The 25,292-nt window shown below is 39.8% G+C and overlaps 2 protein-coding genes across 3 annotated transcripts; both read left to right on the top strand.

Annotated features, from left to right (window-relative positions):
- The first annotated feature begins 1,446 nt into the window (after positions 1-1,446).
- mtmr8 (myotubularin related protein 8) lies at positions 1,447-20,053 on the top strand. The gene is made up of 14 exons (XM_072676613.1): positions 1,447-1,566; positions 5,924-6,046; positions 6,616-6,778; positions 7,228-7,385; positions 7,475-7,603; positions 7,913-8,047; positions 8,350-8,482; positions 9,912-10,021; positions 10,770-10,895; positions 11,336-11,385; positions 12,600-12,800; positions 13,515-13,643; positions 13,950-14,076; positions 14,556-20,053. Exons 1-14 carry the CDS (start codon positions 1,543-1,545, stop codon positions 14,820-14,822), a joined length of 1,875 nt encoding a protein of 624 aa, XP_072532714.1. The 5' UTR covers positions 1,447-1,542; the 3' UTR covers positions 14,823-20,053.
- A 117-nt stretch (positions 20,054-20,170) lies between these two features.
- On the top strand, positions 20,171-24,424 carry asb12a (ankyrin repeat and SOCS box-containing 12a). Of its 2 annotated transcripts, XM_072676615.1 has the most exons (4): positions 20,171-20,190; positions 21,775-21,973; positions 23,132-23,707; positions 24,077-24,424. In XM_072676615.1, the coding sequence occupies exons 2-4, from the start codon at positions 21,784-21,786 to the stop codon at positions 24,229-24,231; spliced, it is 921 nt and encodes a 306-aa protein (XP_072532716.1). In that variant the 5' UTR covers positions 20,171-20,190; positions 21,775-21,783; the 3' UTR covers positions 24,232-24,424. The 2 variants fall into 2 exon arrangements, with proteins under 2 accessions (XP_072532716.1, XP_072532715.1); XM_072676614.1 differs by lacking the exon at positions 20,171-20,190 and having other exon boundaries at positions 20,758-21,973.
- The last annotated feature ends 868 nt before the right edge of the window (positions 24,425-25,292 follow it).

Below are 25,292 nucleotides of genomic sequence, written 5' to 3'. Positions count from 1 at the left end.
CAATTCCAGACATGTTTACACAAAAAACAGTGTTAATGGTCATTCTGCAGACACACATACACATATCTGCACTCACACGTACACACATTTTCCACACAAAACAACAACATACATAATTATGGACTATATATATTTTTTCAATCTGACACCTGGTCTCATTCTTATTTGAAATCTGACCTTTCTGGAAAACAACAACAACAACATGCTGGTCTAAGCTGGTTTATGCTGTTTAGGCTGGTTGAGTTGGCCAACCAGATATTCATGCTGGTTAACCTGCATTCAAAACCCAGCATATGGTGGTTGAGTTGTGTTATATCCTTGTGTTACTTTTGTCAGTTTGTGTTTGCTTTTTTGTGTTAAGTACAGTTTGTGTATGGAAAAAGAAGTCCTCTAGAATCATGCACTCCAGTTTTTATTCTTATTCTTATTATTCTTATTATTATTATCTGATTGCAATTATTTGCATGCATTTAATTAAACCGCTTCACTACGCCATATTTTATGGTTTATATTTACCAATATATAAGCTGTTCAATGGAAAACATGTATCTCCATTTTTGTATCTTCCGTTTTTACTTTTCTCCATGATTTGAACCCTGTATCTGCTTCTGTACACTGTGTAAATAACTCTGGATGAACAGACCAATAGAAACGCTCTAAATGACTTGGAATAAACATTGACTTCCATTCAGAGTTTTTTTGCCTTCTCCTGTAAAGTCACCATTTTGGAGATACAGGTTTTTCATTGGACGGCGACGTTGTACAAATTGTCCCCTCTGTTACATACATTGCACAATATTTCCCAATATATTTCTGTGATATACAATTATATACAATATAATAATTGTATGACACAATGTGTTTTAAACAACATTATAATAATGTTATTTTATTATATAGAATTTAAATAACGTTCCATGTGCACTTAGATGTTTTGTTAGATGTTGCTTTTCTGTTCTAATCTAAACAGAAAGATTACGCAATGACATAAAATTATATTTTAAGAAGCGATGAGAGTTCTGAATGCAGTCAGACATTGTGTGTGCTGTGTAGTTAGTCTTTGTATTGGGAGGGAAAATGAGGTTTCATTGATGATGGATAAATTAACTGTGGACAACTAACCTAGAGGCTCCAGCATACTCCAGCATCTGCTTATGATGAAAAATAGCATGTAGGACAATGACCAGTTTTTGTTTTCCAAAAGTGATTATCATTTTTTTTAAATTTGTGTTGGGACAATGAGCAATGCGTAAAAACAAACCCTGAGTCCAGGATCCCCATCACTCCCCTTGCTGAGATGCAGAAATATCCTTTTCAGATAACTGAGCTAATCATGTGGGTGCCAGGCTGAGGAAACGCTGATGTAGAGGGGGAGCGAAGTCTCGCGATGTTTCGTGGCGGGGTTTCCTCGCGGGGTGTCAGCTGACTGTAGTGTGAGAGTGGGAGAGTCGCTGCTGGTCAGTTCAGTGTGTTTTAGTGGAAATGGCGCTGAATACAAGAACCACAACTGAATAAAAAGGTGGACCCTAACCTCCAGACACCATGGAGCACATTATAACCCCGAAGGTGAGATTTAAGCCTAATAACCGAACTATAAGTAAAAACGCGAAATACCGGAAAATACAGTTATAGAGATAGCAGGACTGCTAATTCACATTAGCCCATAGGAGGGACGTGTGTGTGTGTGTGTGTGTGTGTGTGTGTGTGTGTGTGTGTGTGTGTGTGTGTGTTTGTTTGTTTGTTTGTTTGTGTGTGTTTGTGTGCTAACATGCTCTTATCGCTGACGTGAGAGGGAGAGAGAGAGACAGAGAGAGAGAGACAGAGAGAGAGACAGAGAGAGACAAAGAGACAGAGAGGGAGAGAGAGAGACAGAGAGGGAGAGAGAGAGACAGACAGAGAGAGGGAGAGAGAGAGACAGAGAGAGGGAGAGAGAGAGACAGAGAGAGGGAGAGAGAGAGACAGAGAGAGGGAGAGAGAGAGACAGAGGGAGACAGAGAGAGGGAGAGAGAAGGAGAGAGAGGGAGAGAGAGACAGAGAAAGAGACAGAGAGAGGGAGAGAGACAGGGAGAGAGAGAGAGAGAGAGAGGGAGAGAGAGAGAGAGGGAGAGAGACAGAGAGACAGAGAGAGAGAGAGACAGAGAGAGGGAGAGAGAGAGAGAGACAGAGAGAGAGAGAGAGAGAGAGAGAGAGAGAGAGACAGAGGGAGAGAGAGACAGAGAGAGGGAGAGAGAGAGACAGGGAGAGAGAGACAGAAAGAGGGAGAGAGAGACAGAGAAAGAGACAGAGAAAGAGACAGAGAGAGGGAGAGAGAGACAGGGAGAGAGAGAGAGAGAGACAGAGAGAGACAGAGAGAGGGAGAGAGAGAGACAGGGAGAGGGAGAGAGAGAGAGAGAGAGAGAGAGACAGAGGGAGAGAGAGAGAGACAGAGGGAGAGACAGAGGGAGAGACAGAGGGAGAGACAGAGGGAGAGACAGAGAGAGGGAGAGGGAGAGAGAGAGACAGAGAAACCGTGAGATGAGGGGAAAGAGGGAATTAGAGGATCAGAAAAACAAAGAGAAGGAAAGCAAGAAAAAAGAGACACTGACATGAGAAGATACAGAGAAAAAAGCAAAGAGAGAAGAGAAGAGAGAAGGATAAGGACAGAGATGAAAACGGGGAAAGAATAAGTAGGAGGACAGAGAGGGGCACAGAAAGGAAATCGCAGCATAGAAACTGCTGAATGAGAAACATCACATTAACGTATAACTTCATAGCCAGTTAAAAGGAGTGTGTGTGTGTGTGTGTGTGTGTGTGTTTTAAGACAGCTGCACACCTCAGGCGGTTAATGATCAGTCACAGTTCCTCTTTCTGTCTGTAATGCCTCCTTCAGCCTCCAGTCTCACTCTCACGCATCACTGTACATGAGGTCTGGTTGATGTCTCAGAATCATCATCATGTTTTTGTGTGGACAAATTGGCATTATCATTAATACTGTTGCTGCTGGGACACAAGAAAAGGCAAAGGTGTGTGAGTGAACACACACATGCCCACTAGGGATCAAACACACAGTGGGCAGTGAGCACACGTGCTGCAGCACTCGGGGGAGCAGAGAGGGTGAAGGGCCTTGCTCAAGGGCCCAACAGTGGCAGCTTGCCCAGCCTGGTTTTGAACCCACAACCCTGTCATCAAAATCCCAGTGCTCTAACAGCTGATATAGTAATAATAATAATAATAATGAGAAGAGGATAAAAATGATCAAGGTGTAAACACGCATGCAGCAAATCTGATCATGACTGGATGTCTGCTGACGGGATGTCTGGCTCCTGATGCTCATTGTGGCACATGCACAGAAATGTTTACTGATAGTTCCAGGAGGAATGTGCCACAGCACACAGTGCAGTGCCCCCCTGCTCTGTATGGAGCTGAGGACCCCTGTCCACCATTGAAAGCAGTGGACACACAAGCTTTAAAACTAGACCTTGAGGTGATGGAAGAAAGTGGCCTGGTTTTTGAGTCCTGTTTTCTTTTCCATCTCATGGACGGACGGGTGCAAGCTGTTTACCTGTGGGAAGAACTGAAATGACGTGTTCTATCCATGGCTCATCAGTGTGTATTATTTTATAAATGCTGTCACTGGAGTCTATAGTCCAAGTGTACACCTATGTAATTTCTGCTGTGTGGGGAGATTTCTAAACCCAGTCAGAGTGACTTTACCAGTACTTTACATAGCAAATGCTCACTCAAACACTAATGAGTAAACCATCGAAATGACAAATGGGATGTGTATGTATGTGTGTGTGTGTGTGTGTAGGATGTGCAGTATTGCTGGTCAGCAAGGCTGCAGGAAGTGTTTTTATAAAAGAGTGTGTTTCTCCCCTCAGCAGCTTCCTGTCTGTCAGAAATAAATTACAGAGATGGAGAAAATATTCCGGCCTAGTGATTCAGACTGACCGTCTCAGAGATGTTTACCACTTCAGAATATTATCTTACCAATAATGTCCAATAATTGCTCAATTTTATATTTACCCTTATTACTTTCCGAGGTTTAAATTTAGAAAGTGGATGTGGCCTTCATATTTGACTTGTGTACACTGTACAGCGAAATGTGTCCTCCGCATTTAACCCATCTGGTAGTGAACACACACTCACATACACGTGTTAGGGGCAGTGAGTACACACACCCACACCCAGAGCGGTGGGCAGCCAACTCCAGCGCCCGGGGAGCAGAGAGGGTAAAGGGCCTTGCTCAAGTGGCAGCTTGCCAAGCCAGGGAATTGAACCCACAACCCTGTTATTTGTCCCACTCTTCTTTACCACAGTTCACCTTCAATTCATTGGAGTTTGTGGACATTTGCTCACACAACTCTCTTTATGTCCCTGCACAGCATTTTAATTTAATTGTTGAGGTCTGGACTGGACTTTGACTGGACCATTGCAACACCTTGATTGTTTTCTTTTTCAGTCATTCTGTCGTAGGTTTGCTGGTGTGCTTGGGATCATTGTGGTGTGCTTGGGATAATTGTCCTGTTGCATGACCCAATTTCCGCCAAGCTTTAGCTGTTTGATGGCTTCATATTTGACTCTAGAATACTTTGGTAGAGTGTGGTAGAGTGCTGCCATGTTTTGTTTTTCTTTTTTTCTTTTTTTGTTCTCCTGGCAACTCGTCTCCAAACAAGTCATACTGGCTCAGTCTTTTTCTAATTGTACTGACAAAAACGTATCGCAGTGTAACTGAGGCCTGTGGAGTTTTTCTTCTCGGCATTGTATTAACACACACCTGAGTCCTCCAGACCAGCAAACTGCCAAAAGCGTCTGCTTGTATAGAGGTGGTCACACTTGCTGATGATCAGTTAATCAAGGATATTTGATTAGCAGCACCTGTCTACTCTTACCCTCTTGATTCCTATGGACTTTTGTTAAATAAAACTATGGTTTGTGTTAAATAAATAATGAGACAGTGAAATCTGTATGGTGGTGTAAATGTGAGGTTGCATTTACATCTTTTTAAGGCCTGCTAGGAACCAGATGTTTTGTATGGACTTATGTGTAAAACTATATAATTTAAAGGGGATGTACTTTGGATTTGGATTAGACATGATATCAGTAGAAAATGCTGGGATGAAAATGATGGGAGTGAAAAGTAGAAAACATTACAACTTGTGTTGTAGATGTGTCTGGTGGTCAGTCTGGTGTTTTCTTCATTTTGTCCATTTACATTTACATTTGTGTAATTTAGCTGACGCTCTTATCCAGAGCGACTTACAAGGTTACTCGCAGTACAGCGGTGGGCCAATGTAGTGTTAGGAGTTTTGCCCAAGGACTCTTATTGATGTAGCGCAGCCACCCAGACCGGGAATCGAACCCCAGCCTCCCACATGGTGTGGTAGCTCAGTGGCAGGCAGTGGTGTCTGTTGCGCCACACCACCACAAAATGTTTTAGTTTTAATGTCTTCACTGTTTTTAGAGATGGTAGAAAACAACAGATTGCTGTTGACTGTTAATGTAAATGAGGCTATATGTAAAGCCATCTGTGTGTGTATTTTAGCTTGGCGTGTTCCATGTGCAAGTCTCTTATCACTGTCCTTTCTTTCTGAAAGTAAATACAGAGGGTTAGCATGCTGTTATAAAGTGTGTGCTTTTAAATCTAGTTTAAAATAGAGCTGTCAGGATGTTCTGCTCATTGTGCTAGCCCTCTGCACACATGCGCACGCACTCTGGGCTATTCTAGGACGATACTCGGAGATCCAGTGAGTTAAATGGGAGTTCCACCAATTTAACAAACTTCCTGTGTAATTCAATGTGAGATGAATACATTCAGAGTGGGTTTTGGTTTGAAATAGTTCGCTTTCAGAGGCTTTACACTCTTCAGATGTCTGGTTCCTTTCACCACCACTGTAAAAGTAATGTATTTTCTGCTTTGTGTGTTTGTTTGGCTTGTCTGCAGGTGGAGTATGTAAAGCTGTTGGACAGATACACCACCAAAAAGGCAGCTACTGGCACGTTATACCTGACCGCCACTCACCTCATTTATGTAGAACAAGCCAACAACACCCGCAAGGAAACATGGGTAATGAAGTGCTTTTAAAAAGCTGCTGTTTTCTTTCATGGTGCTTGTTTATATTTGATGAAGCAGGCTAATGTTCTTAGAATGGCCTTCCTAGTAAAGTCCTGACTTTAAAAGTTGGATCCATGTTTGCACCCTCAGTTACACCCTTTCATTGAACATTTCGAAGCATTTTTGTGAGGATTTGATTACATTCAGCAACAAGAGTGTTATTGTCATGTTGTTGGATGATCACCACACCAACTCATCCCAAAAGTATTGGATGGAGCGCCATCATTCCAGAAAAGACTTCTCTACAGGGACTTGACAAGCTGTGTGTGTGCATTTGTACATCTGTGTCAGCAATGGGTGCAACTTATAGTAGCTGGATGCATTTAGTAGAAGGGGTGTCCACAAACATTTGAACATGTTGTGTATCGTCTATTATCTTTGCCACTCAATTGGAAGTTATTCCATGTTAATGGGACATTGAAATGCTTACCAAATGTCTTTAGATGTCTTATGTAGATTTTATTGATTTTGACCTTGAGCAGAGCTGATTTTAGTGTGTGTGTGTCTGTGTGTATGCGCAGGTTTTGCATCATCATATATCCTCCATAGAGAAGCTTCCTCTAACTGCCTCTGGGTGTCCGCTCCTGATTCACTGCAAAACCTTCCAGCTCCTCCACCTGCTGCTGCCCAGAGAGAGAGAGGCTCAGGAGGTGCATCAGTCTCTATTGCGTCTGTCCCAACCAGGTACACACGCATACACACACCCATGTTTGTTTTCTGTATGTAGTAAGGCCTGCCACTGATTGTGTATTATTGTATGTAATGCTACACCTAAACCTAACCTTATCCTCAAACCTAACCTTGATACCTTACACCTAACCCTAACCTCACCTTAATCTTAATACCATACAGTTACACCTCACCTTAACCACAATACCGTTCACCTAAACCGAACCCTAACCTCAGCTTAAAGCACTACATCTAAAACCTAAACTTGAGTAACCTACACCTAACACCAGTGGCCTAAACCTAACCTTAACCTACAGAAACCCTAACCAAACAGTAATCTACACATACACGTAAATGTCTCACGTTTGATTCCAGCATTGTAAACAAAAGTCTTAACTGCCCCTTATAAACACCACACACACAAATACAAACATGTTGGTGCTGACGGTGGTGTTGTGTCTCAGTGAAGGAGGAAGAGCTCTATGCATTTCTCTACAACCCCCAACAAAGCGATGCTGAGCGGCTGGATGGATGGAGTCTGGTAGACATAAGAACTGACTTCAGCAGGATGGGCCTGCCCAATGAACTCTGGGAAATCAGTCACATCAACAGCAGCTATGAGGTATAAACACACACACACTTTATAATTTATTTTATATATATATATTTTTATAGATATTTTATTTACATTTAATTTTCTCTCTCTCTTAGCTCTGTAGTACATATCCATCAGTGCTTGGCCTGCCCAAATCTGCCAGTGTTGCTACGGTAACAGGCAGCGCCAAGTTTAGGAGCCGTGGCCGACTGCCTGCGCTCTCATACTACCACAAAGACACCAAGGTATACAGACAAACATGCACACAAATGTTATTATTGTTTTCTCTGGTCGTTGAAACTGTTTCTGATAATGCACATCTTGTTTGTTCTGCTTTAACTATACTGCATATGTAGGTTGTGTAGTTTTCTAACTGTACAGTGTTGTATGTATTATTTTTCAGAATTTAAGTATTCTTTTATTAATGAAAAAAAATATATATACACAATGCATACGTCTGAGGTTTTGACTAGACCCGCTAGATATGAATATAAGCTCCTGTCATTGTGCTAGTTTGTTGCCATCTACCTGTTTGTTTGTTGTTTTGTTGCTAGGCAGCCATCTGTCGCTGTAGCCAGCCCCTGTCAGGTTTGAGTTCACGGTGCATTGAGGACGAGCAGATGCTGCAGGCAATCAGTGAGGCCAATCCCAACTGCCCATTCATTTATGTAGTGGACACACGGCCTAAGGTGCAGTATTTTAGATTCAACTCTAAAATAAATAACAATAATTTAGTTGAACAGTCAAGACGTGTTTAAGGTCTGAGGTGTGCTTCATTCGTTCTACCTTGGAGCTACGAGACTAATGTAGCAAACCAGTAATGGAAGCATGGGAGGCCCCACCAAGTAGCCTGACTAAATCATCACACACTCCATATTAAAGTACTCCATTTGGATTGGGAGCAGAAGAACTGGAAACCCGTGGTCTAAACTAGGATGATATTTCTATAATAGGTGAATAATCAATTGGTGTTTTTTTATGTGTGTTTCAGCTAAACGCCATTGCTAACCGTGCAGCGGGTAAAGGCTATGAGAATGAGGGTAACTACTCCAACATCAGGTTTCATTTCCAGGGCATCGAGAACATCCATGTTATGAGGAGCAGTCTACAAAAACTACTGGAGTGTAAGAGCACACGCACACACCCCCCCATTGCCCCCCCCTATTATTTTGCACCCCTTGTTATTAATGAATTATAATTCTCAATGTATTATTAGTAGTATTATGTTTTAATCCATTAAAAAAAGACATTGTGCATGCATTTTAGTGAATGGACCAATAATGAGGACCTGAAAGATAAAATCATGTCCCATTAGCTTCACATTTTTTTCCACATAAAGCTCTAGTGTCACATAAGAGGTTTTGTTACATAATTTCCCTGTTATGTATTTAGTTTCACATTTAGAAGTCTTATCAAAACAGGTACAAGTACTTATCAAAACAGTGTAATAATGTAAGGACCCTGACTGGCTCTATTTCATACTTGTACACACACACAGGTAGTAGGTAAATACTGCTAAAGCTAAATCCAAACGCAGCTCCACCCATAGTTCTACGGTTCTGCGCCTTTGTATACAAAGTCTCCAACTGGTGGAACTTTTGGTCCCACCAAGAGATACACATTTTCATATATGCAAATAGCCACGCACCAATGCAGAGACAGACACATATGTTTATTTTACTATATTAGTAAGGACCTCCATTGGTTTTGTAGTATTATAGATGAGTAATGTTACACCTTTACCATACACCTAACCTTAACCGCAGTATCCTACACCCAAACCTAACCCTAAAATTAAAGCACACCTATTTTACCTTCTATTCCCAGTTCCCTGTGTTCTTTCAAAGATGTCTGTGAATTTCATTTTGGGGTGTGTCTTTGTATGTTTGTGACCATTGTTTTCATTGGCTGTTTCAGGAGAGGGGCGATTTAGGGAGTGTGATTGAGTACAGCATAGATGAAGTCAACAATGGCTGCTGCTCAGACTGGCTGTGTGCTTCCTGCTTTTTAAGCTTGTTAGCACCAAAAGGTCCAGTACAGTCACTAAATCATGAGCACAGGCCAGCCAAGAATGGCATTACAGAGCGATGCTTAACACAGAAACCTGACAAATTGCTTTATTTACACAATAGCCCTGCTCAGTGTAAATTTCCCTTGCCTGTTACGTTAGCATTAAACTAACAGTGGTACATTTTGGATGTTGACTCCTTTAGTTAAAACAAAGTCTTTATAGCAAAGTCCCCCTGTAATGTGTCCCCCTGTAATACAGGAAAGGGAGCTAAATTGCGTTGGGAGTGATTATTACACATACAGCACTCATACCCAGACGGCCCATAGAAAACAGACTGGGTTGTCTTATCACAGTTTGTGGGTTAGTAAACACTAGAGATACCCAAATGTATGAGCAAAGCACAAATAAGTCCCCTGTTTATGTTGAAAAACAGCCTGTAAGGACGCTATATTGTCTTGCATTGTATTTGTGTATGATTATATAGTTTGAGAGTGTGAGTGTGAAAGACTGAGATTAACTAAAGATGTGTTTTGCTTGGTTAGTGTGTGCTCAGAAGTCTCCCTCTATGAGTGATTACCTCACTGGACTGGAAAACTCTGGCTGGCTGAGACACATCAAAGCTGTGATGGATGCTGGCATCTTTCTGGCCAAGGTACTGCCACCTCTTTGTATATACGGTACAGTATAATTTCACAGTTGCACAGAAAACCTTGTATCTCCATTTATTGGTGCTGGAACTATGAGACCCATTGTAGCCTATTAATTAGCAATGGTGGTAACTGCATACCTGAATTATCACACACACTTGAAATGTCATGATGAATGGACCAATAAAAATGATCCACAATGACTTGGAGTAAAGTTTTTTTTTTTTTACACGGACTGGTTTTGTGTCACACTGACGATATGCAAAATGTAATTCCTCCCTTATATGTATGCTATGCATGGTCACAGGCAAATCCCCCCCCCCCAAACAATATTAGGAGCAGCTGGTGTTTTCAAATATTAATAAGTAGTTATTGTTATTTTTTTTTTATTATTATTATTTTGATCTAGTCAAAATGGTTTGGTTCAATGCCATAGCTAAATTGAACCAAACATATATTGTTTTACATACCTTCAGATATAATATTTAATAGCTAATAACTAGCTAATATTTAGTTTTGGTCTGAAATTGATGTAAAATGTTAATTTTATGAAATGCTGTTGATGAACTGATTATAATCTTCAAATTACATTGTAAGTGACCATCATTGGGGTCCAAGCACCATTTACCATTCATTATGGAGCCAGAATTTGCATAATTTAAGTACTTACCCTTGTAATTTCTCTAAATTACAAAACGTAAGTACTGAGTGTCAAGGTACACTGTTATGATTGTGTATGTGTGTGTGTGTTAGGCAGTAGGTGATGAAGGCGCGAGTGTGTTAGTGCATTGCTCAGATGGCTGGGATCGCACTGCTCAGGTTTGCTCCCTTGCCTGCATTCTGTTGGACCCCTACTACAGAACCATCAAAGGACTAATGGTGAGCGAACACACAGACACACACAAAAATAAAGTACCTAAAAAGTACCTAAAATCTAAGAGATAAAGTGATGTTGCAAAATGGTTTTGAAGAAATGCGTTAGGACCATGGTCAAAGGAGGAAATTTAAACATAAGATATAGTAAGGGCTCTTTTAAAGGTACAAGCTTTTCAAGAGTTCCACTTTCAGGACCATTTTGGGCCCTAAGCCACATCCTGCTTGGATTTACCCCACCCTTCCAAATAGTTATTTAAGATAAGAACTGAAACCTAATTTTTATCAGGAGGAACATCTGCTCCTTTTCTACAAATGGTATTGAATACGTTAATAAAAGGACATACTCTTTTGGTGGCTCAGTGGCTGTAAGTGCTTCTTACAGGTAGACATGCTGCTGTAGAATAGTTCATTTGCTAATAATCTTGCTTGTCTTGTTCTTTCAGGTACTCATTGAGAGAGAGTGGATTTCTTTTGGGCACAAGTTCAATCACCGGTAACAACAGCATTCATTATAAAAACCTAAAACCCAAATCTGCAGGCTTATAAACAGTGTTTCAGAAATAGGAATTAACACCTTTTTCTGATTAAAGTAGATCTGTTTGAACATAAACATTACTCGACTCGTACACATTGCTAAAATGTGAATGCTTAATTTCTTTAATTTGTCTTTTTATTGTAGGTGTAATGTGGTGATGAATGTAACTGTAACTCTGCCCTTTAAACTCTGCTATGATCCTTCTCTGCTTCTCAAAGCTTATCACAGATAGACCACTCGGATTTAAGTCATTTCAGATTTTATGTAAACACTGCTCTACTCTGTGAAAACACTCTAATTAAGGATTTATGATCTGTTTAAAATGAAGACTTAAAAGATCACATAATGTGTGTATTTAACCCTCTGGAGTCTAGAAACGCACCAGTGATGTTTCTATTAACATTTTTACACATAAATATGGTTCAGACATTTTCTGAATCTGTAGAGCCCGTCTCTGACAGATCTTAAGTGACTTGCATCTGGAGTTACAAGGCTGTGAAGACGAGTCAGGATGCAGATAGTCGCCCATATCCTGGTGGATTTGTGTCCTTTTTCTGGAATTGCTGGATTTGTGCGTCCATCTATGCTTTTGTGTTAAACTGACCAACAGATTCAGAAGCTTGTACTTTGTCATTCATTCATTTTGCTGCTTTTGCAAAGCCAAGACTCTGGTGAACCCATTTCAAGCACCAAAACAATTTGTCCACATGGCAAGGCATGTTATGACAAGAGATATGAAGAATTTCTACTAGTCTTTTTTATATTTAAGGTCATAGTATCACTTCAAACAGTGCTCATATGGGGTTATGGGGTTGCCTGATAAAACATATGGGTGTAATATTCTATGCAAGTGCCTTTAAAAGGGAATTTAAGGCAAAAATGTATCCAGAGGATTAAGTTGTATATTGTTCATATTTGACACAGGCTCAGAGTTTACATCACTGTAAAGGGTCTTTTGTTATTTAATAAGCACTCTAAATAAGAAGAAAAAAAATAAGCCAAAAAAAAAATGGTAAACTACAGTTTCTAATAGCATGTACAAAAATGACAATAGAAATCAGCTTCTGCTGACTGTGTCTTCTTCTTCTATACCTTCAAATTACAACACAATTATTTTAATGTAAAAGAAGTTCATTTCACTGTGTGTGTGTGTGTGTGTGTGTGTGTTTCAGGTGTGGTCACTTGGAAGGTGACCCTAAGGAGGTGTCCCCTGTCTTCACTCAGTTTGTGGAGTGTGTGTGGCAGCTATCGGAGCAGTTCCCATGTGCCTTCCAGTTTAATGAACGCCTTCTGCTGACCATTCATGATCACGTCTATGCCTGTCAGTATGGAAACTTCATCGGAAATTGCCAAAAAGAAAGACAGGAGATGAGGTTAAAAGAAAACACACACGCACACTTGTGATAGACTGAGTGTAGGATATTTATTAAATTTAGGACTAAACCAGCTTTCTGCTGATTAGTCTCCTTTTCTCCAATAATAACAGGATACTCACTGATGTCACTGCATTTACTGATCAAACAAAATTTAACAGTGTGTTAAGTGTCAGACACTTTCATTCTGAACAAGAAAACACACATGAATGTAAATGTCACACATCACACACATTTTAACGATTCACTCAACGTATAGAAATAATAACAAGTGTTTATTGAAACTGCTCTAATGAACTAACACACCCTCACTCAGAAAAAACACAGTGCATACAACAAGAACGAAAGCCTCGTTCATCTTTTATACAGCAATAAAAAGGAAGATCTACATGAGTATACATGATGATCTATTTTTACTGAGGGCAATGTGAACATGCACACACCTTAACTCCACTGGAGACAAATTTACACCAGTAGACTCAGAGGATTGTCTTTTCCAGCAGAGGACTGTCCGTATGACCACAACACAACTTTGGCAACTTACTCCTGTTAAGGCACTTGTGTGCTGTAGTAGAATAGTGAAAAATAATACACATGCTTAGAATTATGAACAAGTCAAACACATTTTACAGTCCTGTATAAATACAAAATGTTTGTATAAAAAATGTTTACATTTGTATAAAATGTTTACATAGTTTTAATGTCTTCACACAGGCTGAGGGAGAGGACATTTTCTCTGTGGCCGTTTTTACTGCAGCATCAGAATGAGTTCCGCAACCCACTGTACAAACGCTCCTCACACAACAGTCTCCTCAGGCCCAGCACACTGCCACTGCACTTCAGGTATAAATATACACACACTCATATTCGAGTAGGTACACACGAGATGCAAGATGCACACAAACACTCCAACAGACCTCCAGTGCAATCAAAGGTATACACACATTTTGTACACACACAGCCCACTTCAGGTGTGCACACATACTCTACCACTGCGTTTTAAACACACACACAAACACACACTTGTGCTGCAGTTAAATTGGAAGATGACTCATCAGCAGTCTTTGAAACAGCAGGATCAGTTAAAGCCTCATTCAGCTGAGTGTTTATCAATTTACTGCATTGTGTGTGTGTGTGTGTGTTTTTCAGATTTTGGTGTGGGATGTATAATCGCTATGATAAGGGAATGCACCCTAAGCAGTCTGTTCTGGACACACTCCTCACACTCACCCTCAGACAGACACAGGAGGAGAGGACAATGACTGAACTACAGAAAGTAAGTGGCATTCTGGGATTTGTAGTTAGTATTTCTCCTCCCACTAAAATAATTTTGCTTAAATGTTCTCATGTTCAGATATTCACTACTTTTCTGTATATTTTTACATACGTTTATATGCACTGGCATATAAAACACTGAAGGAAACATTATATTTAAACATTAAAGTAAATGAAATATTATAATGACATTATTACTTAATCCATACATTTCATCAAATTTTAATGCTGTTAAGAAAATAGATATTATTTACAATCTTCAGTATAAAACGAGACACAAAACAAGGTTTCTGTGTAACTGTTTATATCCGTGTGTGTGTGAGATATATATATATATATATATATACTGATCCTAATAATGTTAGTTAAGAAAACTATTACCATAGATGTAAATGGAATGTGTGCATGTGTGTATGTGTGGGTGCTATTTTAAGCAAAATTAAGGTTTCCTCTGACTTGCTTTTAACATCCACAAATCAGCAGCTGGCTGTCGCAGATGGAGTCCTCCCACATCCAGATGGACCAATCAGCTTGTCTTCAGATAAAATCGGTCCACCTGAAGCTGAAGCTCACATGGCATCCTTTGACCAATCAAACGGAGACTGTGTGTCTTTGACGAACGGCGCTGGAGAGGAGGCGGAACCGGCTCATCGGGAGGAAGCGGAAGATGATCTCAGGGATGCAAAGGACAAACCTGTTTCTATGGTAACCCAGAATTCCAAAGAAGAGGAGCAGGAATCCTCTTGAATCTCCATGGTAACAAAAAACTGACTTTGGACCAGTACTTTAAAAGGGAATGAAAATGGGTTAAAAAAACAAAACAAAAAAAAACTGCCAAAGTTCAGAAAGGCCTAACACACTTTTGGAGGGATTGCCAGGCCAATATTGATTTTGGGAACGTTTGTTTTCTGCCAAAGAAAGCCCTAAAACAAGCAAACAAACAGACCTTCTGAAAAACAGCATTGTATTAATGTTTATAGGCATCTTTGCCTTTTTTTTTAAATGTAAAAAGAATTGTGATATCAGGGAAAGTGCAGCAGGGTTGTTGCGAATGTTGTTGAAACTAGCAGGAGCTCTGTAAAATTATGCTTTTTAAGAGTACAGAAGCCAGGGCTTTACGATCAAACGAAATTGTATCTAGGAAAGATTTTGGACACAGTGTTTCCTGTCTTCATTTACTGCTCCACTGATCAAAGCCGCTTATACCCATTAGGGCTTGACTGATGATCTTATTCCGGATACCAAGTTCAGTGGACTGAAAACTCTTTATCAGATGGTATTGTTTTATATGTAAATTTCAGATGACATTTTTATACTTTTAATAGTTTAGCACTGTTTACTGACTGATATGGATGCCAGTTGTCAGTTTCCACACCTCTTAAATTCTAAAATCAGCATAAACACACTCACAGACTAATATAAATATTACAGAATTAAATCATATAAAATGCTGCAGCACTGGTAGAGGTCTGCATGGGCATTAAACTGAAGTGTGACCTGGCCAGGCCCTAATAGTGCAGCTAAATTTGAAACCTGTACCTGCTCATACAGACTAACAGAGAAACAGATCATCGATTACACTATGATTATTTACTAAGCCCTTAAGTAGATCATCAGAAAGCGTAATGCGGGATAAACTGCTGGTTTACACATCTGTAACACGCCAACAGTGTTTACCAGTGTATTTTTGGCAGTTGCACTCTGGCAGTTGAACAGCATCCAACCAGCTCTAATTAGCTGTTAGCCTTGCTGCGCAAATTTCCTTTCACTGCCACTGCTACTAGCAGAAAATGCACAGCATGAATTATTTAATACCCATTTCATTTATAACTGCATAATTAATAGAAAGTATTTTTAATAGATAAAATTGATCATGTGGCAACATCATGCACCAATAGAATGTCAGTCTGCATTGAAGACAGTGGCCTCTGGACCACTCATCATTCATGCTTGATTAAATATACTTGTGTAAAGACTACTTACGAATATGGACACTGAAAATCATGAAAACAATTATACTCATAAAATAATCAACTTGGAATATAAAAAGTTAGACCGTTAGGCAGTTTAATCATTTATGAGACAGAACAGAACAAACAAAAAAGTTTAGTAAACAAACCTGAGTCTAAGCCAAAATGTTCAATTTGCACTAAGCACTGGGACGGACACACCAAGAACCTACGTGTTTTGGTTTCTGTTAATTAGCTTATATTTGCTTATATGCTTATATTTTTATATGCAAAGATAAAAAATTCTCCACAAGGGGATGCTGTTGGTACTCAAATAGCTTTTGGTGCTTTGCATCAATGACACTGCGTGTTTTTGGTAAGGTTAGATTTGGATAATTCAGGTTAGCCTGGGTTGCTTTCATGTAATTAAACAGGGTGAGCCGAGATTTAGTCCTGCTGATGCTGCAGCCATAAAACGTTGGTAATTATTGGTGCATTAATTAGGACATTTTTGCTCCCAGTAGCAAGAAAACTTTAAATTGTCAATATTGACCAATTTCTTCACTTGGCTAATATCAGTCTTGCCCTAATATCAATTTACTTTGAGCCATTGCTGTTTCTTTTATTGTGTGTTTTATTATTATTCTTATTTTTTTACACCTGTATTTTTACAAATCATGTTTTGATATTTACTCTGCAAGGGAAAATTAGCATGTGTGATATTTTTCAGTGCACACAAAAGCAATACTTTTGCCAGATCACTTCTGATGATCAAAAGTTACACATGTACTTCAGGCAAGTTAAGAAGAGAAAAAGGCTTGTGGAGGAAAGCAATGCATCTACCACTCTATCTGCACTTATTATTATTTGTTTATTCTCGCATTTATTTTCCACTAATATTGATTTTATAATGATTTTGTCTACATTGTATGTCAAAGGGAACACTGTTGATAAATGCAGCAGTCATTTCACTACTGCACTTGAGCCAAATGGAGAAAAAAGGGAATTTTAATACTGTAGTATGTCTTTTTAGATTTGGAGCACCTTACCAGACACAGAGGTATATTACAGGAGCTGTCCAGGCTCCACCCATAAATATGTTTTTCCACTGCTACTGTTGTTCAATTCAAGTTTTACAAAACGCTGGCAAAAACTTCCATTCAACCCTAATGAGAGACTGTAACACACACCTCAGTTTATATCACAATACCTACATTTAGAGTGTAATTAATATTCAACCCTAATGAGAGACTGTAACACACACCTCAGTTTATATCACAATTCCTACATTTAGAGTGTTATTAATATTCAACCCTAATGAGAGACTGTAACACACACCTCAGTTTACATCGCAATACCTACATTTAGAGTGTTATTAATATTCAACCCTAATGAGAGACTGTAACACACACCTCAGTTTATATCACAATACCTACATTTAGAGTGATATTAATATTCAACCCTAATGAGAGACCGTAACACACACCTCGGTTTATATCACAATACCTACATTTAGAGTGTTATTAATATTCAACCCTAATGAGAGAGATTAACACACACCTCAGTTTATATCACAATACCTACATTTAGAGTGTTATTAATATTCAACCCTAATGAGAGAGATTAACACACACCTCAGTTTATATCACAATACCTACATTTAGAGTGTTATTAATATTCAACCCTAATGAGAGACTGTAACACACACCTCAGTTTATATCACAATACCTACATTAATTGTGTGTAGGTGTAGGTGTGTAGGTATTGTGATGTAAAGGGAGTGTGTGTTAGTCTTTCATTAGGGTTGAAATGGAAGTTTTACCAGCATTCTGTTAAGCTTGTTCAACCCCATTGGCAAAGCCTGAATAAAAGTGGTCTAGCTTGGAGATATGTAAGGACTGGACTGAGAGCGTCTGGTCCTATTGTCTGATATTTCTTTACGTGTTTGGGACTGTGATACACTGTAAAAACAAGCCCTGTATATTAATGGTGGGAAAATATCTGATTCATAGCTGTTCCAGGATGCTCTCTTTTGCATTACACAAAGCAGTGTTATCAGGCTTTCACACAGGCTTTATGCAGGCATTAATGTCAATAAATACATGCTATAAAATCATTATAGTAATTATAATGTATTTATCAAGCTTTCAGATGATGACAACGCAACAAGAGAAAAATGATATTAGGTAAATCAAAAGTCAAGATAAATAAGATCTGAAGTGACCAAATAACTCCAGTTTCAAGTACTATGGTACAATTTCTGATGAATTTGTGTTTTACTGAGTGGGTTCTTTTTTATGTTAGTAGTTTCACTTCTTCTGCAGCCTATCGGTGAGAAAAGGAATCAAAGGAATCTGTGTTCTCTTCAGTTTCATTTCAGTCATTAGCATTTGGGTCCGGGTTTAGTTTCATCCTGTTGTGTTGGTTCAGTTCCTGGACTGCTTTACTGTAGATGTACTGTTGTGTTATTCAGCCCTGGTCCTGGAGACACCCTGCCACTACCACATTTTAGTGCTCTCCCTGCCCCCAACACACTTGATTTGACAAATCAGCTCATTAACAAACCCTATCAGAGTTTCAACGGGTGAGTTGATTCGAGGAATACACTAAAATGTGCAGGGCAGGGTGCCTCCAGGACCAGGGTTGAGAAACCCTCACACCTCTCACGTTAGAGCTGCAGTGTTTTCTTTTTCGCCAAAAAGAGAAGAAAGTCTTAACCCACGTCAGTTTCTATGCAGATTCATATTCGCCAGCTTCCTGTTTACTTTTCCAGTACACCTTAAATGATCCATCTGTAACATGTAGTGGGTAGCAACATCACCAGAACGGAGTTTGGGTTATTTTGTCTGGGCAGGCACACAGCAATAAGATTAATTGAGCAAGACCCCTAACACTACGTTTATATACCTTTTGTAACATAATTCAAATGCAAGTTACTCTGGTCTTACATAAGAGCCTCAGCCAAATACTGTAAAGGTGAACATTCTGGATCTTCAGGTGCCGCAGAGTAACAGCTGCACCATTTAAGGTGGATTGGGAAATGCAAATGCTGGAGCGAAACTCAGCTGTGGATTACCACTCCTAATACATACAGAGGATTCTGCACAAAGCTTGTGATACAGGATGCTTTTGTAAACCTGTCAACCATAACATTTAAGGCCACCTGCCTAATCTTGTGTAGGTCCCCCACTTGGGGCAAAAACGGCTTTTGCTCATTGAGGCATGGACTTCACAAAACCTAGCCAGCAATGTTATTTACTTCACTTGTCAGTGGTTTTAATGCTGTGGCTGCTTGGTGTATATTTAAAATGGATTACAACAAACATTGTGGTATCCAGTGTAACATTAGCAAGCGGTCCATACAATAGAATACCATGTCAAAGTGGCCTGTATAAATTATATGTACTCCTGTTGACCTGTGGATGTTGCTTATGTAGTTTTGATGTTTTGTACTTATTGAGTGTTTTAAAAATACACTCAGTTTAGTTGTTTATCTAAACAAAAACAAGCAAACAAAAAATGACCAAATGATTCATGGTGTTCAGAATGTCATCGGCTGCAGGTTTCTTTGTATGTTTTGTAAATGAGGGGGGAAAGTTTTTTTTTTTTTTTTTTAATACCGATTTGATTAATTGATGTTTTTAAAGCAATGGCTAGGAGGGAGAATGTATTTTTTTTACTATAGCAGTGTGCATTTGTTGCTGGAGTAATTCATTGTCCGGTGATTTTATTTTGTTGTTATGCACTTTTTTTTTTTTTTTACAGTTTATTCCTATTGATATTTTAAATCAACGTTTGATATACTGTAGGTGCGTCCTGTTTAAAAAAGTCTTCTCTTTGCTCTAAAATTTGTCTGTTGATCATTGTCTTGTTTGTGCAAATATACAAATTTCTTTCATGTATTTACATGAGTTATTATTTACTGTTTAGTTTTTGTGTTGCACTTCGTTTATGGCTTATATATATATATAATTATTTTTTTATTATTTTTTTTATGTAGATGTTTTTATAACTTTTTTCATTCAATAAATCCACCGTTAAAAAGACACATAAAAACGTGTGTATTTGTTTTTTTTATTAAACAAAATAAAAGTTGTTTATCGCGCTCCCGCTTGACCACGTGATGAACTCAGACCAATCAGAATCGTTCCAGCTGCGACTAGCCGGTGAGTGTCCTTGAGACAGGCGAACGAAAAATATACACGAATAGCAAAAAAATAACATTAATAACTCTGATTTCTGACATTTTTGGAACATACGTACTGCCTTTTACCTCTTAGCTTTGTGTCTATCTCTCTTACAATAAAATATGAGCACATAAAAGTCTGTACTAGCCTAGCTTGTCGTGTTTATGCTTGTTGTTTACATCAGATGACTAAACAGTTTTAGCTAGCTATCTCATAGCTAGCCAGAAGCTTTACTGAATTGTTACTACTATTATTTTAAAGCTGGCGATAACGTTACAGATTTAAATAGATTAACTGACTTTTTAATTACATTTTCGTCTAAAATCCGGCAGTATTCAGCCTGGTCTCCTGCTCCTGCTAACGGCTGGCTAATAGGTTGGGTGGGTTTTAGCTATCTAGCTATATCAAACCAACAGTTCGCTACAGTAGCACTACGTGTAGCTAGCTATAGAGTAAAGAGGCATTTATTAACTTACAAAATTACTATTTTCACGTTTTAAGATCCCTTTTTTAAAGGGGGAAGCAGCTTAAGGATAATAGCTAGAACATAAGCCTAAAATCAGCTGCAGAGGAGTGTAGAGTCTCCTAAACACATCTTCCCGTAAATGTGTAAACCCTGCTGTGAAGTAATAACATCAGTAAAAAGGACCTTTTTTCCAAACAACAAAAGTAGAAGTAAGAAAGAAAGAAAAGTAGCAACCTAGCTAAGTACTGAAAAACCTCTAGAGCTGCAGTGAAGCTTCTTAGTCCATCCAGCATCTCTCATCACAGGATCTTCCTCTCTTTCTGCTGGTAAATAAAACACTGCAGCTAAAGTGAGAGAGATATGAGCTAGAGTAGGACCTGAACCAACTCAACAGATTGAAACTAACACCCAGAAAAGGAATCTGGAGCGAAACGTTAATGACCAAAATCATGGAACTGAGGAGAATTTCTTTCCTCAATAGTAGACGGAGTAACACTCAGAAACGTACTTGGGTATATGGAGCTGAGTTAAATGAAACCAGTCACTATACTTTATTATACAATCCAGATACTATGTATTGTGTTAATTCCTGTGTTTACCTGTCATTTAACATCTGTTACACATCCAGAACCTGTGTGAAGATCCCCATCTGTAAGATCTGATTCTTTTGAAGTATAAAAATGGAAGAAATGAGTGAAGCAGAGCATGGCAGGATTATAGTTATCTTGATATTTATCCTATCAAGATATGTTTTTCTTAGTGTATTGTAGATGTTCGGTTGGGGATTTCAAGTGGCACAACTGTCTAAATGTAGGGTCCGTCATCTACAGTCCCAGAGAATTAGAAGAAGTTAGTGTCCTCCTCCAAGCGTGTTGAGCTTGTTGAATTTGAGTGATCTTTGTAAGTCAGATTTGATCCATTTTCATAGAAGCTCCTTGATCAGAAACACACCCGAGTTGTGGGCTGCCAGTGAGTAACGGCTTAAACTTAAGTAATGGAGTGTATTCCTGCTGCAGATGTGAGTCGTTTACATTTTGCTTTTAAAATGAGCGTCATTTTATCTTCCTGTTTCCTTTTACCTCCTCGTCCTCATGCAGGTTTGGTCCATGCTGCAGCTGCGTCCAGCGGAGGAGGACGCCTGCGCAGCTGAGAGTTTGGAACTGAACCGTGCTGCGGCCAACGATGACCACTTCCTGCTGGAGGAGCTGCTGTCACAGGAGCGCTACAGGAAGTGCATCAACCAGCGCAGCGGCTGGGGCGTTCCCGGCACACCTTTACGCATGGCCGCCTCCAAAGGTACACGCTGGAATGCACAGCGAGAGATCAGAATTTCATAAAACTCACAAAAAAAGTGAAAAATTACATTTCACATACACAGCCCCCCTCCACCTTTACCACGAATGTAGGTTATCAGCCGAGACATGTTTAACGTTTGCTAAACTGTAACATAGCTGATGTAGCTAACAAGTAATGAAAGGTAATACCCCTTAAGGTTAGCATGGTGCAAACTACATACCTAAGTCAACACAGACTTCACTCTACATCGAATAGACTTGCTTATGTGGTTTCTGATGCTGCTTAGCTCATTATCTGTAAACATGAACGAAACAGCCTGGCTTGAGGCAAGTGTGTGAAGTGTTAGACATTATCTGTTCGCTACATTAGCCTCATTGCTCCAGTGCAGAACTACGGTCAGAAAACTTTATACCCACTCATCCTCCTGTCAAGACTTCTTCATGCTTTTTTTGTGTTATTTGTTTCACAATCTGGTGTCAACTAGAGGAGGTCTGGTTCCTTTTGAGTCATGGTTCCTCTCAGTGGTTCTTCTGCTTGCTGTGAGGGAGCTTTTCTTCTGGCTTGATCACTTGGCTCTTGGACCAAGTGATCTCTGTAAAGCTGCTTTGTAAGCATGCCTGCTGTTAAAAGCACCACATAAATAATCTTGACACACTGTTCACTCACCAGTGTGTACATGGTTACTAAGCTGACCATTTTGAATATGTCATGGTTATAATGTCACAACCATGAAGATGCTTTATATTATTATTATTAGTAGGAGTAGTAGTATTATTGTTACTTGTTTTATGTGTGTTGAAGTGATCTCAGTGAGCAGCCAGTTCGAATAGATTTCATTTACATATGCTGGTCATAAAGGGGATGTATCATGCGGAAAAAAAAATATTAACTTTTTCTTTCACACTAAAAGAGGCAAAATTAGTGTGTAAATAAATAATGTAAAAAATGTGTGTATATATATATATATATATATATATATATATACGGGAAGAGAGAGAGAGAGAGAGAGAGAGAGTGAGCTATAGGCCCTTTAAAAGCACAGAACGAAAAACAGCCTGTTTAATTCTTAAGGGATAAAGCGAGTCTTAAACCAGCATTCACTGTAAATCCATTAAAGTCTCCAATTAAACCAATTAAAGTGTGTGTTTGTGTCTTTAGGTCACCTGCGGTGCCTGCAGCTGCTGCTGGCCCACGGTGCGGAGGTGGACAGCGTAGATGTGAAGGCTCAGACGCCGCTGTTCTCAGCTGTTTGTGGACGCTATCTGGGCTGTGTTCTGGCTCTGCTCCGTGCCGGTGCTGACCCGAATGGGAACCTCCGCAACGTCGGCTCTCCTGTGCTGACCGCCGCCCGCGAGGGGGACGCCGAAATCCTGCGCCATCTCCTCCAGCATGGCGCAGAGGTCAACGCCAGGTCCAAGGTCACACTGTGGACGTCGGGCGTGGCCGTGTGCAGCGGGCCGCTTTACCTGGCGGCCGTCTATGGCCACCTGGACTGCTTCAGGATCCTCCTGCTGTATGGGGCCGACCCCAACTACAACTGGCCAGAGGACAAGTCGTCCAACAGGGCAGCACCGGCCAGGAAGACAGTGTTGGAGATGTGCCTGAGACACGGCTGCAGCGTTGAGTTCGTCAGACTGCTGATCGAGTTCGGTGCTAATGTCTACCTGCCCACGCTGATTATAGAGAAGAGCACCAAACAGAACGAGGCCCTGGAACTGCTGCTGAGAGAGAGAGGTAACCACACACAGAGGGGGAGTGCATACAGAGAGAGAAGAGAAAAGAGGAGAGGAGAGAGGAGAGGGGGAAAGTTACAGCAAGGTGTGAATGGGTAGGGAAGAAAAGGTGAGGAGAGAGAGATGATGAGGAAAAGGAAAGAAAAAGAGAAGTAGAGTGGGATTAAGTAAGAGGGGGACAAAGGAGAGGACCAGACATGCAGGCAGAATGGAGACACTGAGACTTGTGAAGGCTTTTCATTTTCAGGATTCTATATAATAACAACAATAATTTTGATTCTGATACATTATTTATAAAATTCTGACTGGTATGTTAACTGCCTACACTGTCTTAATTCTCTCTCTCTCTCTCTCTCTCTCTCTCTCTCAGGTTGCCCCCGATCACTTGTGTCTCAGTGTAGGCTGGTTATCCGCAGACACCTTAAGCAGGTGAACAGGATTCAGGCTATAGACTCTCTGGATGTGCCTCCAAGACTCTTAAACTATCTAAAACACAAACCTATGAACTGCAACATCTCGCAGTGACCACTTTACACACTCGGCTGTGCCTTCAGAATCTGCTACATACACACACACCTACACGCACATACAGTGAAAGCATTGTAAATAAATGGTACTGACTGGAATAATCTCTGCTGATTGACTCCTTATTATGTGTGTAATAAGATGGAATGTGACTGGACTGATCATTAAAGGTGAACAACACCAATTATCCAAATTCTCTGTATAATTAAATGGTTTAGAGAAACACCCAAAATGGGGTTTGATGTGAAGTGGTAAATTGTACAGAAACTTACCAACTTTTATATGTGACTTTTATATGGAAAAACTTTAGGATTATTTTACAGCGCCCTGTATGTACCACACACACACACACACAAATGATACAAAACTGTTACTGGGTGGTATATATATAATGTATACAAATATATATATTTTTGTTGCTCTACTTGTAAGGGACACAGTTAACCCTAAAGGGGCATGGTTAACAAACATGTACTTGTTCTGTTCTTTTTTCCTGACGGTACACTGTGGATGGGTAAAAAATATAAAAGATATAATTTTAGACCCAAACCCTTCTCAAAACTATGTTAAAACACAGGAGTCATTCAGTGAATTCATCACCATTTGGTGTAATAACTTTCTGTAAGGGAGCCTTTAGAGACATTTTAGAGATCTGGTTCAATTCAGAGTCCCTATGAACAATTCTCATTCTGTAGGTTTCTTTAGAACGGCGTGTTTCACACTAAACCACTCTGAGTTTGTTTGATTTTAACTGTTTAATAAGGCAGAATTTAACGGGAGTGCAATTTTATCTCCCAGAGAATTGATCTCCAACAGAAACACTATATGGACAAAAGTATTGGGACATCTGCACCTACACTCCATCCAAGCTTCATAGGCATCCCCCTTTGTAGCTCTAACTGCAGTTTTGGAGCTCTGCAGTTACTGAGTCAGCAGTAGGAGACTTTTATGCACTATGCTCCTCAGTATGTGGTGACTGCTCTGGAACTTTGCCTTAGTGGCTAAGTTCTCAATAATACCACTCAGTATCTTGGAGGTAAGAAATTTAGAATGACCCATGC

This window comes from Salminus brasiliensis, chromosome 1 (genome assembly GCF_030463535.1).
Source record: "Salminus brasiliensis chromosome 1, fSalBra1.hap2, whole genome shotgun sequence".
Taxonomy (NCBI): domain Eukaryota; kingdom Metazoa; phylum Chordata; class Actinopteri; order Characiformes; family Bryconidae; genus Salminus; species Salminus brasiliensis.
The sequence above is the reverse complement of the archived record's forward strand: the minus strand, read 5'-3'. Positions and strand labels throughout refer to the sequence as shown.